The 15,012-nt window shown below is 33.0% G+C and overlaps 1 protein-coding gene across 15 annotated transcripts in view; it reads left to right on the top strand.

The window, feature by feature from the left end:
- The window catches only part of EPHA5 (EPH receptor A5), a 343,456-nt gene that overhangs the window by 58,968 nt on the left and 269,476 nt on the right, over positions 1-15,012 (top strand). For all 15 annotated transcript variants that reach the window (XM_078068724.1, XM_078068722.1, XM_078068726.1 and 12 more), the window contains exon 3: positions 13,018-13,681. In XM_078068724.1, coding sequence (XP_077924850.1) covers positions 13,018-13,681 — 664 coding nt within the window. The remainder of the gene's footprint in view (positions 1-13,017; positions 13,682-15,012) is intronic.

The following is a 15,012-nucleotide window of genomic DNA, read 5'->3' as shown; positions in this document are numbered from 1 at the left end:
TATATATGAGGATTGGTGAAAGTGAAAGAGAATCTATGTTCCAGCATTCAAACTTTACATTTCATTTAGCCCAACTAATTAGATCTTGTCACAATAGAAATTTCAGATACCATCATATAACTTTAACATTTTATTTTATGTGAAAGGAAGCTGGTTAGAGCAAGCCTCAACATCACATGAAATACAGCGTGCTTTTCTTTGCATGAATCACTGAAGTTTTTAAATGTTATGTTTTGACCATTTAATAAAATTTATAATCTTCTGAGACCTCCATGGAGTTGCCAACTGTCACTTACCAGTGATAATTAGGAACAGAGATACACAGATAAATGAAATTCACAGTGATTCAGGTAGCCTCTTTTTCCACAAGATTCAATTCTCTTTGGCATAAAACCTTTCCTAGAGCTGCCAACTCTTAACAACATTTGACAGAATTCAGTTTAACCTTCTCTTTCTTTTCCTTGCCATTCTTCTGGTGGGAGTTATTATTGAGAGGAATAAAATAGTGGCCAGAGCAAAAGGCTGGCAACATTTCAGGGTTGACATGCCAAGTGTTCTCTGACTAAATTGCTTCTGGAAAAAGGAGAGAGAAATAACTCACTTGAAAGTTCTTTCTGTTCCCTTGCTGCAGATCCCAGCACATCACTGAGTAAAGCAGTAAAAGTAAATCAAATGGTTGTTTTTATTTTCATTCATTTATTCTTTTATTCACTTATTCATTCTTTCATTCTTATGTATATGCACTCAATAAATATGTATTGAGTTTGTACAACTCTCCTGGCATAATTCTAAACATTGGGAATACACAAACAATTGACAACAGGTTTCTTTGTCATTGAGTGAATCTGGTGGAGGATACAGACATATAAACTGAAAATGGAATATAAATTAGATACTATGAAAATGTATCACAGGGGAGTAGCCAGAATTTAAGACATTATTATATGGCACTCTAGTAAGTAGCTACAACAGAGCAATTATCAGTCAACACCATAACTAGAATTTCCCAAAATATGTGCTGTGGAGTATTCAGCAAGATGCTCATATGTGTTATGAATAAATGAGTTCTCTGGAAATACAAGTGTGGAAGATAGTAAATATATAAAATTTAGTGGGATACCTTACTGCATAGCTTTACTATATAGATGTGTATACTATGAGATTACTTTATACATGTGCATAGAGTTCTCAAAGCTTTTGATTTTAATACCTTAAAAAGGAATACACTAGGAAGAGCTCCGTAGCTGTCTTGTTAAAAAATATTTTGTTTTCACTTATTCGAAAAGATGTATGCACCCCTGTGTTTACAGCAGCATTATTTATAATATCCAAGATATGGAAGCTGCCCAAGTGTCCATCGACAGATGAATGGATAAAGAAGAGGTGGTTTACATATATACAATGGAATATTAATCAGCCATAGAAAAGAATGAAATCTTACCATTTGTAGCAACATGGATGGATTCAGAGGGTATAATACTAAGTGAAGTAAGTCAGTCTGAGAAAGACAGATACCATATGATTTCACTCATATGTGGAATTTAAGAAACGAAATGAGTGAACAAAGGAAAAAAATACAAACAAAAAATAGACTTAGCTATACAGAACAAGTTGGTGGTTACCAGAGGGGAGGTGGGTGGGGGGATGGGTGAAATAGATGATGGGGCTTAAGAGTACACTTATAGTGATGTGCATTGAGTAATGTATGGAATTGTTGAATCACTATTTTGTGCACTTGAAACTAATATAACAGTGTATATTAATTATACTAGAATTAAAATATAAATAAATAAAAATAAAGAACATTGTTTTCCATGAAATATTTAGGGGGATTCTAGTTGCATAGAAAGTACTTTGAGTGATGGTACTTTAATAACTACTTTAGCTTTAATTCAAAGTTAAAGAGAAACAAAAATAAAGAATAGAATTTTGGGAGTAAAAAAATATGGCTGTGCCTAGAAAAGAATGCCAGAGGGTGACTTGCTTTAGTTCATTTATTAGTTTGCCTAGAAATGACTATTTTCACATAAACTCTTTGTTTTCCTTTGGGAGACGTCATGCATAGTAACTTACAACATGAGCTTTGAAGTCAGATACATCTAAATTGATATTGATATTTTTATTATTGTTATTGATATTTTTCATTAATTGTGTACATTTTCTCCTGGTCTTTCATCCCTATTTCTCTCAATTCTCTCCTCTCCTCTCTCTCTCTCTCTCTCGCGTGTGTGTGTGTGTGTGTGTGTATTAAGTTCTATACAGATTCATAACCTGTGTAGGTTTACAATTCTTTACAATACTAACAGAGACAATACCACCAAGATCTCTCATATTGCCCTTGTGATCACATTCATATCTCTCCTGCTCCCTCATGTTCCTGTCCCTAACCTGTGGCAACCACCACTCAGCTCTTCTCCACTTCTAAAATATTATTTAAAAAATATGATATAAATGGACTCATAAAGCATTTAACATTTTGAGATTGATTTTTCTCAGTATAGTTCCTTGGAGATTCTTTCAAGTTGTTGTTTTCATCAATAGTTTGTTTCTTGGGGCACCTGCATGGCTCAGTCATTAGGCGTCTGCCTTCGGCTCAGGTCATGATCCCAGGGTCCTGGGATCGAGCCCCCGCATCAGGCAACCTGCTTGGCGGAGGCCTGCTTCTCCCTCTCCCACTCCCCCTGCTTGTTTTCCCTCTCTCGCTGTGTCTCTCTCTGTCAAATAAATAAATAAAATCTAAAAAAAAATAGTTTGTTTCTTTATACTGCTGAGTAGTGTTCCATAGTACATTTGTACCACCATTTGTTTAACCATTCACCCACTGAAAGTCATCTAGTCTGATTCTAATTTCAGGGCCATTAAAAAAATCTGCTATGAACGTGCACATGCAGTTATTTTTGTGAACATGTTTTCATTTACCTGGGACCAGTGTTGAAGAATGAGCTTGTTACATTGTATGACTGCATGTTTAGCTTTATAAGAAACTGCTTGTTTTACAGAGTGCTGTACTATTTTACATTCCCACGAATGATGTATGAGCAATCCAGTTTCTCCACACCTTCACCAACATTTGATGTTGTCACTCACACACACACACACACACACACACAAATTAATGCATTTCAGATAGGTGTATAGTGATATCTCATTATGGTTTTAATTTGAATTTCCCTGATAATGACATTCAACATCTTTTCGTGTGTTCATTTGCCATCTGTACATCCTCTGCTGTAACATGTCTGTTCATGTCTTGCCCATTTTCTAGTTGGATCATTTGTTTTTTTATTGGTAACTTTTGAGTCATTTGCTAGATATAGAATTCTTGGTTGACAGATTTTTTTTTCATTCAGCATTTTGTATACGTCATTCCACGCTCTTCTGGCCTGCAATGTTTTTGGTGAGACGTGAGTTAATTATTATATTATTGTCCTTTACTTGATGAGTGGTTTTCCCCTTGCTGCTTTCAATTTTTTTAAAGATTTATTATTTATTTGAGAGAAAGAGAGTGTGTGTGTGAGCGGGGGAGGGGGGAAGGGCAGAGGGAGAGGGAGAGAATCTCAAGTGGACTCCGCACTGAGCATGGAACCTGACATAGGTCTCTATCTCACTCTTCTGAGATCATGACCTGAGCTGAAATCAAGAATCGGAAGCTAACCTACTTAGTTTAGCTACCCTGGAGCCCCTCATTTTTTTTTTTTTTTTAATGTTTTGGCTCTCAGCAGTGTTATTATAATGTGTCTAGGCATGGATCTTTGTGCATACACTAATTAGGTTCAGTGGGCATTTTGGATTTGCTCATCATTTTTCATCAAATTTAGCAAAATCTTGATAACTTATTCAAATACCATGCTTCTCATTCTATTCTCTCTTCTTCTCTTTTGGGACTTTCATTACACATATGCCAATATGCTTTATTTTGTTCTAGAGGTCTCTGCAGCTCTGTCATTTTTTTAATTCAATCTTTATGTTTCAGACTGGATTCTTTTTATTGATCTATTCTCATAAATTTGGTGAATTTTTCTCTGTTCATTTATACTTTTATCACCATATGATGTAATAAACATAATTTATAATATTGTTTTATTTTTATTTTTTAAAGATTATTTAATATTCATGTTTAAAGTATAGCTTTACTGTTTAAAAAAAATCTTCATTTCCCCTATATCATGTATTTGCAATCTTAACATAAAATAATTAATGTTAACTCTTGTTCAATGATGTATAGTTTGAATATAACACTTTTTATTAATTCTTATTGATGGCATGTATGTTGTTTCTAATATTTGGCCAACAATGTTGGAAGTAACATCTTGACATATGTATTTCTAGTCACATATGAAAATCCTAGTTAAAAAAATAATAATTTGGCATGTATTGTTAGATAGCTCCCCAAATTTGGCTACTAATATATACTCCCACCAGCAGCATAGAAGAGTCCTGTTCCCTATAGCCTAAAACTTGATTACATATCTGCCTACTTTTTTCCTAATAAACACACATTTAAATGTATGTATTTATTCTATACTAAGTATAACTAACTAAAATTGGAATGGAGAAGTATCATCAAAGAGCTAGAGATGCCCAGGAGCCCACTGAGCCATCTTTACTGGGAACCGTTAGGTATATATTAGATAACCTATTAGCTGTATAACACACAAAAGAATAAATGGATGTCAGAGACAATTACCTCATGTAATTATGAATATATTTTTTATCATATCAAGAGTCCTGTTTGCTCATCTATAAATAGATATGAAAGTATCAAATAACATCTAAGATTATTAAGCTAAAAATTATATATTTCTATATCATAACTAGACTTATCTGTTATCTGTATTTACTCTGTTTATGTTTCCAATTACCAGAATATATCGGTGAAGGGGATTGTATTGATAAGCAGAGAAAAAGGCAGTTAATAACTTGTTTTAATTTTAAGATTAAAATCACACTACAAAATTAATTTCACTATTCCCATTTATGGTTACTAACCAAAGAAAGAGACAATTTCTTGAGAGAGAAGAAACAATATATGAAGATAAGAAAAAAATATTGGCAGAAGATCCAAGTAGGAAGAACAAATGTAAGATTTATTTTCCTTACTATTGCAATTCCACTAATGCTGTAAAGATTTCCTATTTGCCTAGAATTCTTAGAAAAATCTGTTTTCACGGTTATTTCCAAATTACAAAGTTAATAAAATTCAATAAAAATATTTAGATTGAATTGATAGGTAAAAATAATTTCTATAAATGTTAGTCATCACTGTCTTTAGATAGCATTCCCTGTAATAAAATTCCACAACCTAATGTAGGTGAAAATTAAATTTGCATTAAGCTAATGATCAAAAACATGCAAAAATAAACACTGAAATTTTGAAATTGTCATTTTAGAACTATCGCTAAACATTTTGAATGTCTATGTTAAGTTTTTGGTAAGAAATGTGTGCTTTTACTCGAAGAGCTGTTTTTTGTCGAGATCTATGTCTTGGCCAGACAAGGCTCAACAAGTGCGGATGAGGGATTTGCAATGGACCTCTGGCTATTTGTTCTTTTAGTTCCATATCAAAGAGAGCAGCACTGGGATTCTGAAGAATAAAATCGTTCCCTATGGAAGTTCCAGCTCCTGACTGGACAACATGCTAAATGGAGATGGCCTCCATTTGTACAGAATTTCATTAATACAGCTGTGGCAAGTGGGTTCAGTGGACTTTAGTCCATATTATGGCAATACAATCACTTAAGCTTGAATAAGCTCAAAGCTCCAATGTGGCTGTTTCCCAACAAAAAAAATGAGATGGAAATTTGTGTTGAATAGCCACTGATTACAAGAACATGATTAATGTGAAATACAGAATTGATTTATGGGCACTGTTGTCAAGGCCTACACCACAAGTGCAATATTATCTATTGAAAAATGAGGCCAGAGTAAAGACTAGAAAGCACAGACAACATTATATTTTCTGGTATATTTTATAGGCTGGATAAATAATCCAGAGTTGTAAATGGTTTACTGAAATTTTTTTTCTTGCCAGACTAGAAAGGGTATAATTGTATCTGTTTGGCCTGAAACATTAAGTTCACCAGAGGTTAATATACTTCATTTTCATTAAATTGAATCCCAAGTAAAATAGTTTTTTTTTCCTCATTTACTGAAACTTGCATATTGCTTTGAAAAGAAAGCTTCCCCACAGAATTTGTAGCTATCTGTAAGAGAACAGTATTTATATTAAAGAGAGTAATAATGTCACTCTGAAATTTTAAGTGTTATTGAGATGATATGCATTTAAATAACACTGGGAGGACCATTTCTAACATCTCACGATGACCGTCAGGAAGGAATTCTTTACGGTGTGTGTGTGTGTGTGTGTGTGTGTGTGTGTGTGTGTGCACCCTCACACATGTGTGTCCACTGTGAAATCCTAAAATATAGGAGAGACATATGACTTCTTAGACCTTAAAATATTCCTGGTAAATATGTACTCTTGCTTAAGTAAGTATGGAATTGAGATCACAAGCATTTCTTTACAAAGATAGAAACTCACAGTCTATGTAAACTTTTATTGTTATATAAACTTTTTTCATAGTACATGAAAGGTCATTAATATTCCTACAGTTTTGCATGTTATCAAATGTTGGATTGACCATCTCTTGGTATGACATGATAGAAAATATACAGTGGTAAGCTACTATAACTTAAGAATGGTGCCTAATACACAGTATAACTGATATGGAACTAAACTCGATCAGTGATTTATAAATCTGTTTGGTTTTAGCTGCTTCTTTTAAAATTATAACTCATACCACAAAATCACTGACAAACTAGATGCCGTATCATATTTAATGGGACTGCTTTTTGATAGAACACTAATGAGATCATTTAAGATCTTAAATCAGTTTATTCATTTGTTAATTCCAGGCATACTTATCCACTTAGCTCATGCCACCTTTTAAATTATTGACCATTTGATAAATTTGAAGTTGTTTTCCTGAGTGAATTTTTCAAGGGAGAAAGCCAGATTTTAAAACTTGAAGTATTTATGACATATTTTATAATTTTATGTGAAACTTTATTTTATGCCTTCTTAAATGTGGAATAACAATAAATGTGTAAGCAGTTGTGATATATACATTTTTTTGTTTTTAAATTATGTTCATCACAGTATCTACTAGGAAATTCTGGCTTTGCTAAAGTCATGAACTTCTCTGTGCATATTTCAGCTGATATGGTCTTTTTGATTTTCCCCATGTCAAATTCATTTCATCTGCATTTGGATAATTTTTTAACAAAGAATTCATTGTTTTATTTCTTTTCATTTATTCTTTCCTTTTTCAAAAAAAATTTACTAACTTCAACATTAAAGAAACAAACTATGAATTGTTTTTCTAGGGGAAAAAATCTCATTGCCATTCATATTTAGTTTTGTATATAGATGTTCAATTGTCTATGGTTTCCTGTGAAAATATTCGTATAAACTTGAAAGTTTAATTTATGTCTTTCTCGAGTGTTTTTATTTGTTTCATGAATTGAATTTGAGTCCATGTAATTGACTTCACCTTTATTCATACACAGAAAATTGAGTTATCTCTAGTAATATTTCTACATCATACTCGTGAATTTTAAAGATGTTTTAAGCAATTCAAATGCCTTTTTGATGTAATGTAACATATTATTGAGGAAATGGAACAAGATTGTTGGTTCAAATTATTTTTGTTGGAAGTTGATATATTTTGTCATATTTACTTTACTAAAGAACCATAGCTATTAGAAAGATTGAATTTCTGAAGTAGATAGCTCGTGCTTGCTCCCCGCTGAGCAGGGAGCCCAATGCAGGACCCTGAGATCATGATCTGAGCCGAAGGCAGATGCTTAACCAACTGAACCACCCAGGTGCCCCTATATTATATTTCATCTTATTTTTGCATAGCAAGAAGCTTCCAGAATTCTAGACTTTAGGTAAACATATTATGAGGTAACAATTGGAATGTGTTGCTCACTGGTTAAGATGGGTAAAGTGACTTACTTCCAAGTTTGAGCACATTGTCAAACTATTTTCTAGTTACTTTCTAAAGTCATGCAGAGGTACTGCTCTTTTAAAAACCGCAGTTAATTAGTAATTTGAAATCAGGATACCTTCAGTGAAGTTAGCAAACATACAACATACAGATATACGCACACACATACACACACACTGCAGATCATAGTAAATGACATCTAAAGTATTTTAAATATAATGGGAAGCCTGGAATTAATTTCTTTCTGGAGCATTTCAAAAGGCATTATGCAAAATATTGTGATATTAAAGGATAATGGGCAGTTATCCACTATGTTCAAAGAAGCATTTATGTGGTAAACAAGGTCTTGCTACAAAACTATGCTTTGGGCATGTCAGACTAAAAGCAATTGATCCTTAGCTATATTTTTATATCACTCTGCCAAAGAAAATCGCTAAGAAAATATTGTTTGACTGAAATATGAAATAAAGTATAGTGCTGCCAGCTCATATGCTATATTCTGAGTTTTTAATCTGTACGAATAGTGAAGAAGACTAGTGAGTAAAAAGTGAAAACAATATTTTTAAACATATGGTCAAAAATAACACTTAAACTAAGCTATAAGTTAAAATTGTTCAAATGTAATGTTAACGAAAATTAGTTCTTTAGGTTAATACACAAAACTGAACTCCAGATAATTGTATGGATTAGTGAACTAAAGAAAATGTCTTAATACCCATCACCAGGCACGTACTGAATGGAGCACTGGGTGTTACGCACAATGAATCATGGAACACTACATCAAAAACTAATGATGTAATGTATGCTGATTAACATAATAATAAAAAATAAAATAAAAAGAAAATATCTTAAACGCTTACAGCCTTTTATTGAAGAATAATTTTCAAAAAAAAAAACCATGAATTTATAAACTCTCCTTTTAAAATTTATAAAATTCAGACAATTTACACAGAACAAAATTTGTCTTTGTGTGAGCAAACACAAAAGACAAATCATACAATCTTTATTTACCATGTTTGAATTATTGTATATTTTGAATTAGCAGATCTCTGGACTAAGGAGGAATGTGTATACATTTGATATTCATTCATATAAAATATTTATCAAGTACTGGGACACCTGGGTGGCTCAGTCGGTTAAGCGGCTGCCTTCGGCCCGGGTCATGATCCTGGGGTCCTGGGATCGAGTCCCACATCGGGCTCCTTGCTCAGCAGGGAGCCTGCTTCTCCCTCTCTCTCCCTCCGCTTGTGCTCTCTTTGTCAAATAGATAAAATCTTTAAAAAAAAAAATTATCAAGTACTTTAATCTGTGCCCTGTGGTGTCAGACTCTGAGATACAGTAGAGAATAAGGCAACCATGTCTCTATTCTCATATCTGTATTTCCGAGTATTAATATATATATGTTATATATATATGTGTGTGTCTGTGTGTATGTATGTATATATATAGAGAGAGAGAAAGAGACGGGCGGGAAGGAGAAAGGAAGGAAAGAAGGAAGGAAGCAAGGAAGGATGTTAGGAATGAAGGAAAGAAGAAAGGAAAAGAGATAAAGAAGAAAGGTTTACAGCTAGATGATACCGAAAAAAAAATGTGAATTTGTTTTGACAGAGTTGGCTAGCAATTGATGGCAGTGAATCAAGGAATCCTGCACACAAATACACACATCAAGGACAGAGATGTGCCAACAAGAAGACAGAGGTAGACACAGGCAGATGGAATGCTCAGATGGAAAGGGTTGTCCTCTGTGAGCTTGGGAAAATCTTTCCTTTTGTTCGGTCTTCAATTTCCTCATTTCTAATATGAACAGTAGGGCCAGATCTTTTAAGACCCTTTCTAATATTTATATGGGACATTAAATGACTAGAATAGAGTGTTTGAGTTATGGGTAGTTCTGGTTTGGGTAGGAGAAGTTGGTAACCCTAACTTTTGGATGTTTATGAAAATAAGTCCTTTTTGTTTGCCGCTGTTCTGATGACTGTGGCTGGCTTAGGATTCCAATACAACTTGGAGTTTTCAGGGCCCAGCAGGAAAAGGAGCAACCTCAAGCATCTGGGAAACAAATCAAGCCAGTCCAAGCTGACTGTGTAAAACCAGTTATTTAATCTTAAAGAAATAGGAGTAAGGAGGAAACAAACATAGAGAAAAGCATGGGCTCAGAGGGTGGGCCTTGAGGAGTTGCTAGACTTGAAGAAAAGAGCACAGCACCATATTGCATTCAGTGACCACATTTCCAAATGCCCAGGCACACTGCTTGTAGTAATCAAGGAACAGCAAATACGTTTATTAAACCACGGGGTCATAGGAAATCGAACAAAACTGAACCAAAAGTATTGTGTTTTGTATCTGTGCCTTCATTAAACTGGTATAATTTCCTTAACGTGATATTTGCAAAAATGTCTAGGAATATACCTGCCACATTCTTAAGTTCTTGGTGAGTGTTACTTTCTTTTCATCCCCTTTGTTTCTTCTTCATCAGTGTAATCTTTGCTGAAGAAGGCAAGATGCCCACTCTGTATTAAAAAGGAAGAAAACTTGGAAGAATTTGAAGTTTTAGTTCAACTAGTCAATCCAAAATAAATGAATTTTTTTTGTCTATTTCTTAGCCTATTCGTCCACATAGTAGCAGATATTCACGTGTATGTATTACCTAGTTGATTCTCTGAATGGCTTATGGCTATAATTATTTAAATTAAAGTATTTCTGTTCACGCATTAAAAATAGAAAATGTGAGCCTTCATTTATATTTTGGACACTTGAAAAGAAAAATAAATAAATTCCACCATGATAGATTCTAACATCAAAGAAAATTACAGTTTTCCTCATCTTAATTGAGAATATTCAGAGAAGTAAGTTGCTTATGACCATACTTTGAAATTATCACCTGAAGCAGTAACTATTAAGCTGTCTTGTCAAGTGCTGCTTGGCTTGCATTTTTAATAATATTTGTGGTACCTTGGATTTTGTACAGACAAAGACTGTGAATTGCTTGCCTTATAATCTTCTTGGAAGATGTTGTTGCTCTGATTCCTTTTACTTGTCCAGCTCCTCTTACTTGCTAGCAGTGTCCTATTGGAATTATAATGCAGAGATAGTTTTTTTTTTATAAATGATTTAAGGTCAAGGATTTGAAATCTGTTTGTGTTTTGTATTGGAAGACTTATAAAATAAGTCTAAAACAGAGATAATGTAGCATCTTGATTTTCTTTTTTTAGAGAAGAATTTTTTTGATGCTATTTCCATTTTACTAATTCAAAAAATATATATTTAATTTAACAAGTATCTGATCATTTGTATGATTTTCATTTGGGTAGTCGAAGTATTCTTTTGCATGAAATGTTAATAATGGCATTCAGTAACCATTTATAATAAAGAGATTGATAGCTGGATCACTCCAGCAAGACAGTGTAAATAGTTTAGTGACAGACTGCTGAGATGGAAAGCTGTTTTGGAAATCTGAGGCTAAGTAGAGTTTGTGTACATTTTTGAGAGAAGACAAAAGTGAGATTAAATGAAAGAACTAAGGCTTCACATAACACCATGATGTGAAAATGGTTAAGATAAAATCTTGATGTCTCTCTCTTGTGAATTTAAGGAGCTCAGCAGTTTTCCTTCATTAGCACCTTTTACTTATGTCTGTCTGATGGCAGCTAGAATTTTGAGAGGGACCATCTGAGGTACACGATTTATGTGCATCCCTTGTGACTCCACATTTTTCACATCTTTGTCAGTTGAACAGAATCAAGAAATAATGCTCTATTTAATTTCATGTCTAAAGAGATGAAGTTCTATGAAGTTTATTATCTATAATATTTAATGTCTGAAATCACATTCTGGATTTATTGGAAGTCAGTATGATTTCATTGCTCTTTGTGTTTCAGGGTCATTTTTAAAGATTTAAAACAAAAAATATATATAGCTTTGTACACACAGATTCTTTAAAAAACTTCTTAAATTATAATAATAATGTCTTTATGGAGAATAAAAATTTGGTTCTATACTGTTAAGAAAGTGATTATGGTACATCAAAAGTCTTAAAACTGGAATATTTTATTGGGAAAGAGATAAGTTTAGATCTCTTTGACCTAATATTTTGGAAGCTATATAAATCATACTTAATTTCTTTCTGTATCCTATATATATATGTATATATATATATATATATATATATATATATACACATATATATATATATATATATGTATATATATATTCAGAACTCTTAAGGTCATTATGCATGAAATAATGGGTTGGTAAAAAATAATTAATGCATTCCCAGGATATACCAAAAGCTCAGGATTCAAATTGGCAAAGCTATTCATATATAATTTTTATCTCTATTTTATATCTGTCTCTAGGTGTATGTTTCATAGATAAACCTATGAATAAACATTTAGGTATCAAATTTGCAGAAGAATCTCAAGCAGATTGAGTCAATGAAATAAGCACCTACTATTAATTTTAAACTAATGAATTTTCTTGCAAGTATTATTACATTGATGTGTTATTTATAACATGCCAGAATTAAATAAGTGTGGATTCACGTGTTACATTTTTCTCCCTTCTTTTTCACATTTACTGCTTTTTTTCCACTGTTGTCTTTTAAAAAAAAATGTACTTGCTTTTTTCTGTCACACTTTATCTACTCTGTTAGTTTATATACTTAACTTTTTTCCAAATATACATAATTTCCTTTCACTGTTCCTTCTTGTTAAATGCACCCATATTCAATTTACTTCTACCTTATCTCTTAAATACATGCTTTTTTCCCCCATCAAATTCATTTGTGTTAACTTTTGTATTAGTGGAGACAATGAATGATGTTCTATTACTTTACTTAATTTAAAAAGGTTTTTTTTTTTTTTTTTTTTTAGTTCTCATTGTACTGCTCCTTCTCCCAATAACATAGATTAAGGCTGCAGAAATTTCTATGTCTGAAATAGTTTTCTTTGATAATTTTTGCTAGTTATTTTCTAAATATTAAAAAAAAATCTTTCTATTTATACAGTGGGAAGAGATTGGTGAAGTTGATGAAAATTATGCCCCTATCCACACATACCAAGTATGCAAAGTTATGGAACAGAATCAGAATAACTGGCTTTTGACCAGTTGGATTTCCAACGAAGGTGCTTCCAGAATCTTTATAGAACTCAAGTTTACTCTGCGGGACTGCAACAGTCTTCCTGGAGGACTGGGAACCTGTAAGGAAACCTTTAACATGTATTACTTTGAATCAGATGATGAGAATGGGAGAAACATCAAGGAAAACCAATACATCAAAATTGATACCATTGCTGCCGATGAAAGCTTTACAGAGCTTGATCTTGGTGACCGGGTTATGAAACTGAATACAGAGGTCAGAGATGTAGGACCTCTAAGCAAAAAGGGATTTTATCTTGCTTTTCAAGATGTGGGTGCTTGCATTGCTTTGGTTTCTGTGCGTGTGTACTATAAAAAATGCCCTTCTGTGGTAAGACACTTGGCTGTGTTCCCCGACACAATCACTGGAGCTGATTCTTCGCAATTGCTTGAAGTGTCGGGCTCCTGTGTCAACCATTCTGTGACAGATGAACCACCCAAAATGCACTGCAGTGCTGAAGGGGAGTGGCTGGTGCCCATCGGGAAATGCATGTGCAAGGCAGGATATGAAGAGAAAAATGGCACCTGTCAAGGTAAGAATTTGCCTGCAGACCTGCAGGAGCTGTCCACTTCGGTTGGATCATGTATACGTATTTCCTCCAATGATTATGAGCAGATGACCTTTTACTTTGCTAATTTATGGAGATTATTTCTCTTCAAGTTTGATTTCTCTCAGAATTTTAAAATTTCTGGCAACAATCGAAGATTTAATGTAATATTTTACTGGATATACATAAAATACTCAGAGTGTCTTACTTGCAGTGTAGTATTTCATATTCATTTTGCTTTCAGAAATTTTATTTTTGAGCAACTCAAACCAAAGGATTTTTTTTCTATTTTCTGCTACTCTACTGCTATTTTCTCTCCATGAAGAGAAAATAGTACCCTTACCTTGCTATATAAAATTCAAATGCAAATATTAGATGAGACTTGTTTGGCATGCTTTTAACTGCCTTTAAAATAAGTTCAACCATATGAACTCTGTATGAAAATACTTGTCAGCTGACAGTACTTAGTTCACTGTGTTGTTTACATATAATTGCTGTTACATGTTTGCTTTTAAAAATTTACCAGTCAATATTGAATGCATCTTAAGTAGTACCCAAGAAAATAACTTTGGAGATAGAGCCAATACAAAAAAAGTTATTTCAAAGCAATTTACACTTGGGGATTTTTTTCTGTTTTAATTTTTCTTTTAAGATGAAACTTGATCATGTGTATTTCCCTCTTCATTTGAAAATACCCTCATTTTGCCCACAGTATGGTGAGTTAAACTTAGATATTTAACCATGGCTTTTTGGAATAGGTTGATACTTTATGTCAGAGTGAAGAACAGCTTATGAGGAAGAAAGCATCTTTACTTAAAAAAAAAAATCATTCATCCTTATGAACCTGAACTTGTTTTCATCATGCTGTGCACATGCGAAATAGGTAATGAGAGTTACTGTTAACTGAAGAGAAAACTAAGTAGTGAAAAGTCCCCTAATACCACCTGGTAGCTTCAGGTGCATTTTTTTTTTCTAAATCCATTATATTATGTTAATTAAACTTGCTCAAGTTTGTTCAGGCCTGACTGTAAATTGATTATAGATCCAGGGAATCAAAAGTAGGGAAATGATAGGTAAATAATGGTAACTTTGTTTAATTATTTCTCTCTAGAAACACATTGCACCATCTTTAAAATTCTTTTTTAGCGTCAGCTCTTATTTTGTATTCCTACAATATCATCTACAATTAAGTTTATGTTTTTTTTTTTTATGTAGTCTACAACTCTCTATACCTTTGTATATGTATATACATTATATACAGTTCTATTAAATCAAAATTATGTTTTGCAAATAATTTTAAACTTTTCAGGGAAATG

The sequence above is a fragment of the Halichoerus grypus genome, chromosome 3, assembly GCF_964656455.1.
Source record: "Halichoerus grypus chromosome 3, mHalGry1.hap1.1, whole genome shotgun sequence".
NCBI classification, from domain to species: Eukaryota; Metazoa; Chordata; class Mammalia; order Carnivora; family Phocidae; genus Halichoerus; species Halichoerus grypus.
This window is presented reverse-complemented; position numbering and strand designations above follow the sequence as displayed.